This window comes from Rhinichthys klamathensis, unplaced genomic scaffold (genome assembly GCF_029890125.1).
Source record: "Rhinichthys klamathensis goyatoka isolate OS25496 unplaced genomic scaffold, OSU_Roscu_1.1 h1tg000011l_1, whole genome shotgun sequence".
NCBI classification, from domain to species: domain Eukaryota; kingdom Metazoa; phylum Chordata; class Actinopteri; order Cypriniformes; family Leuciscidae; genus Rhinichthys; species Rhinichthys klamathensis.
The window spans coordinates 1,974,766-1,978,881 of NW_026606564.1; the positions used below are offsets into that span (position 1 = coordinate 1,974,766).

General features: G+C 33.4%; 1 protein-coding gene across 1 annotated transcript; it reads right to left on the reverse strand.

Annotated features, from left to right (window-relative positions):
• Positions 1-405: 405 nt before the first annotated feature.
• rgs1 (regulator of G protein signaling 1) lies at positions 406-3,851 on the reverse strand. The gene is made up of 4 exons (XM_056263840.1): positions 3,770-3,851; positions 3,464-3,543; positions 2,724-2,890; positions 406-945 (listed from the first exon to the last, which is right to left on the reverse strand). Exons 1-4 carry the CDS (start codon positions 3,802-3,804, stop codon positions 769-771), a joined length of 459 nt encoding a protein of 152 aa, XP_056119815.1. The 5' UTR covers positions 3,805-3,851; the 3' UTR covers positions 406-768.
• Positions 3,852-4,116: the final 265 nt, after the last annotated feature.

Below are 4,116 nucleotides of genomic sequence, written 5' to 3' on the forward strand. Positions count from 1 at the left end.
CACACACACACACACACACACTTTTAAGGTTAGATTTGGACACATTTACAATGCAGAAAATGAAAAATAACTAAATATCTCCCAAAAAACTGCACTAAAAATAGAATTTACAAATGAAATATAAGCTTTCTGGACAAAAAAAAAAATTAAGAAAAATAATTTTTAGGGCTTCGGGTCATTCTTACCCACGAGGAAAAGGTTTGTTATTGGTACGGGAGGTGAGGATAAGGTTTAATAATAAAAATAATTAAATTGTTTGAAAAAATGTCTGACCGATAGGTTGCACTATTATATAAATGAATTGTAGATAAATTGCCTGTACAAGTTGTGTTAAGAAAGCAGCATTCAGATTCTCAATGTGTTATGATTTTCGATTTCTCAACAGTATGCTGATAACCAGGACATTACTGAATTCGTTCAAGGCCACAACAGATCCTCCGAATCCCACATGGGATGATTCCTAACATTTTTTGTGATGCATGATTTTCTGTTATTGTACAATATTATGTAGTTAAATGGTTTGATTTTCTGTAAAGAAAAAAATAAAACAAAAGGCAACAGTGCATGGAAATCAGAATAGATCCTAATGTGACACTGTAAGCATCTTTTTCCTTAAAAAAAACTTATATGGCAACATCATGATGAAAATAGAGCTATTTCAGAGCAGTCCAAAACTAAAAAGGTCTTGCTTACCAAATATAAAATCATTAAAAAAAAAATATGTTGCTGGTAATAGTTAAACTCGATGTACCATTAGTCATTATGAAATCAGCTCTTTCCATGCTTTTGCTGAATGCACTGGTAGATGTCGGACTTCAGAAACCTGGGATAGCAGTCTCTCGCCATTAGACTGAAGATCATCTTCTGTGCAGTATCAAATGAGCTCAGGGTCGGCTCCGAGATGTTGTTTGTAATATTTGTGCGAGTCCCGGAATCAATGTTGACCTGAAAATAACGGCAATACATTTTTTCTTTTTTTTTTCTCCCTCTTTCTTTTTTCTTAAAAAATTAAAATGAGTGACCGAAGGGAATGAATGAATAAATAAAACATATCTAATTAAATAACTAAACAGACAAGCAAGCAAACAAACAAATAAATGATTGTGTATTTTAGCCATCTCAAAGACATAGCTGGAGTTTGGGATGTCAGGGTGGGGCTAAAAATGTTTCATCATTATTTGAGAATGTTAATGGATCAAATTAAAATGTGTGATTTAAAAAAAAAAAAAAAATTATTGCTGTGGACAGTGTTGGGATAATGCATTACAAGTAACGTGAGTTGCGTAATCAGCTTACTTTTTTCAAGAAACTAGTAACGCATTACTGTTATAATTTACAATAAAATATCTGAGTTGCTTTTTCAAATAAGTAACGCAAATTACTTTGCTTTCCAATTTATTGAATGACAGAGAAATCAGGAGTAAATACAGAGGCGTTGTTTGCAGTGTGCGAACTAAATAACGCAATATTGTAACGCATTACTTTTAAACGTAACTTTAAACCAATTCTGGTTGTGGATATATAGGGACTTATGTAATTAAAGGGATAGTAACGTATTACTTTCCATAACAAGTAACTAAGTAACACAATTAGTTACTTTTTAAGGGAGTAACACAATATTGTACCACATTACTTTTAAAAGTAACATTATACCAACTCTGGTTTTGGATATAATGGGACTTATGTAATTAAAAAAATAGTATTGTATTACTTTCCATAAAAAGTAACTAAGTAACACAATTAGTTACTTTTTGGAGTAATGCAATATTGTAACGTCATACTTTGAAAAGTAACTTTCCCCAACACTAGTTGTGGATATAATGGGACTTATGTAATTAAAGGGAGAGTAACGCATTACTTTCCATAAAAAGTAACTAAGTAATGCAATTAGTTACATTTTAAGGGAGTAACGCAATAGTGTTACTCATTACTTTTTAAAGTAACTTTACACCCACTCTGGTTGTGGATATAATGGGACTTATTTAATTAAAGGGATTGTAACGTATTACTTTCCATAAAAAGTAACTAAGTAACACAATTCGTTACTTTTTAATGGAGTAATGCAATATTGTAACGCATTACTTTTAAAAGTAACTTTACACCAACTCTGGTTGTGGGTATAATGGGACTTATCCAATTAAAGGGATAGTAATGCATTACTTTTCATAAAAAGTAACTAAGTAAAACAATTAGTTACTTTTTAAGGGAGTATGTAATTAAAGGGATAGTTCACCCAAAAATAAAAATTCTGTCATCATTTACTCTCCCTCAAGTTGTTCTAAACCTGCATGAGTTTCTTTCTTCTGTTGATCACAAAATAATGAAACCTGAAGCATACCAAACAGTTTCTGGTCCCCATGCATTGACTTCCACCTATACTATGGAAGTCAGTGGGGTCCAGCTACTGTTTGATTACCAACATTCTTCAAAATATCTTCTTTTGTGTTCAACTGAAGAAAGAAACTCACATGGGTTTAGAACAACTTGAGGGGGAGTAAAGGATGACAGAAGTTTCATTTTTGGGTGAACTATCCCTTTAAGACTAAACTAATATCTGATTGCTGTCTTTTAAATGCTGAATTCTTTCAACCCCAAAGGATGAAAGTGATACTTGCAGCAAAGGACTTGCTAACTAACTTTTGAGCAGCAGGACCTACTAATAGATTTCTTCAGTAGGACATTACAAGAGCTCAGCACAGTTCAGTCAGAGGGCTGTAATTCACCTGTCTAGGTGATTCCGTTTGCACAAACTCAGTGTAGATTTGGTTTGCCATGCTGATCATCTCTGGTACACTCGTGATCTTTTTGTATTCCTCACATGCCAGCCAGAACAGAATATTTTCCTCACTGTATTCCGACTTCAAGAAGTCCTGGAAAGCCATCTGTCCCGCTGCAGCATGATACCATTGTTAGAATTTATTATGGAAAATAGTTAAGTATTCGTTCTCCAATTTATATGACGAAACTGAAATTTGAAAAGTTTGAACATTTGAATATAATCCAAGGAGCTAAATTTCATATAAGATACAATTATTTGATTCATCTTTATACAGGAATGAGATTGAGATGCCTTCACTTCAACATGAACCACTGACTTCAGTCAAACATAATTTGACTAGTCTTTACAATCGACTGACTCTTTATTTATTTGCATCAACTGCATAATAATCATCAAGGATCCTCTTATGCTTTCCATACAGACAATAAACCAAAAATAATAAATCTACAAATGATTCTCTAAATATATTACCTATATAAATCATTATCAGGTAGTTCTAAATATTTTTCATATAGCTCTATTTTATGTCTTATTTATAACAATTAAAAACAAATGTGAACACTTTTTATTGCCGATAAAGAACAAATCAAAACCTATATTTAAGAGTAATATCTAAGATTTTTCTTTAATGGATCTCTGGTGCAGGATATTCTATCCACTATATTCAGAACTGAATTTTCTCACCTTTGCAGGACAGAAGCTTCTCGATGGACTCGCCCCAGGAGTCAACATCATCAACAGGTTCCTGAGGAAAGCAACAAAATCTACCCTTGAAAATTACATGGAGATCCTTCACTGGTGAAGCTGATTGTGATACAGATTTCAAATATATTGATTACAAAACACCTATAGCATTTCAAACCAACTGCATTCTGCCAAAATGATTCATAACTTCAAATCCTTCGAATCTGAAATTCCTCGTGACCAGTAAATTCAGGCGAAGCAGTCTTGAATATCTTTTAAAAATATCATTAATAAGCAGGGACTCACTTTATGGCCATCTCTGTCAGCAGTGTCCTCTGCATGGAGTCTCCTTCACTCTCTGACTCTTTCTGGCTCTGGAGGGTCTAAACACATTTACCGGCATGAATGGAACACATGGAAATCAGCATGCAAAGCTTTGGGCAGGGTCACCTCCTCAGTCTGTAAGGTCATGTAGAAAACATCTTCACCACGGAGGAAAAAATAACTTTGGTTTATGAGATAATGCAAGTAAAATAGTGATGCTTATGAGAAAGCATCATTATGTTGATACCTGCTTTCATTTGTAAATCTGTGAAAAACAACAACAACAACACAGTGTTTCTCAGCATTTAGCTGTGAGGCACTTTTTTTTT

Bases quoted from the DNA above. Each gene is read 5' to 3' on its own strand.
- rgs1 (XM_056263840.1), bottom strand. From the start codon at position 3,804: ATGCAGAGGACACTGCTGACAGAGATGGCCATAAA. The intron at 3,544-3,769 runs GTGAGTCCCTGC...TTTCAAGGGTAG, and splicing joins CTGACAGAGATGGCCATAAA to ATTTTGTTGCTTTCCTCAGG. The intron at 946-2,723 runs GTGAATTACAGC...CGTTATTTTCAG, and splicing joins AAACGGAATCACCTAGACAG to GTCAACATTGATTCCGGGAC.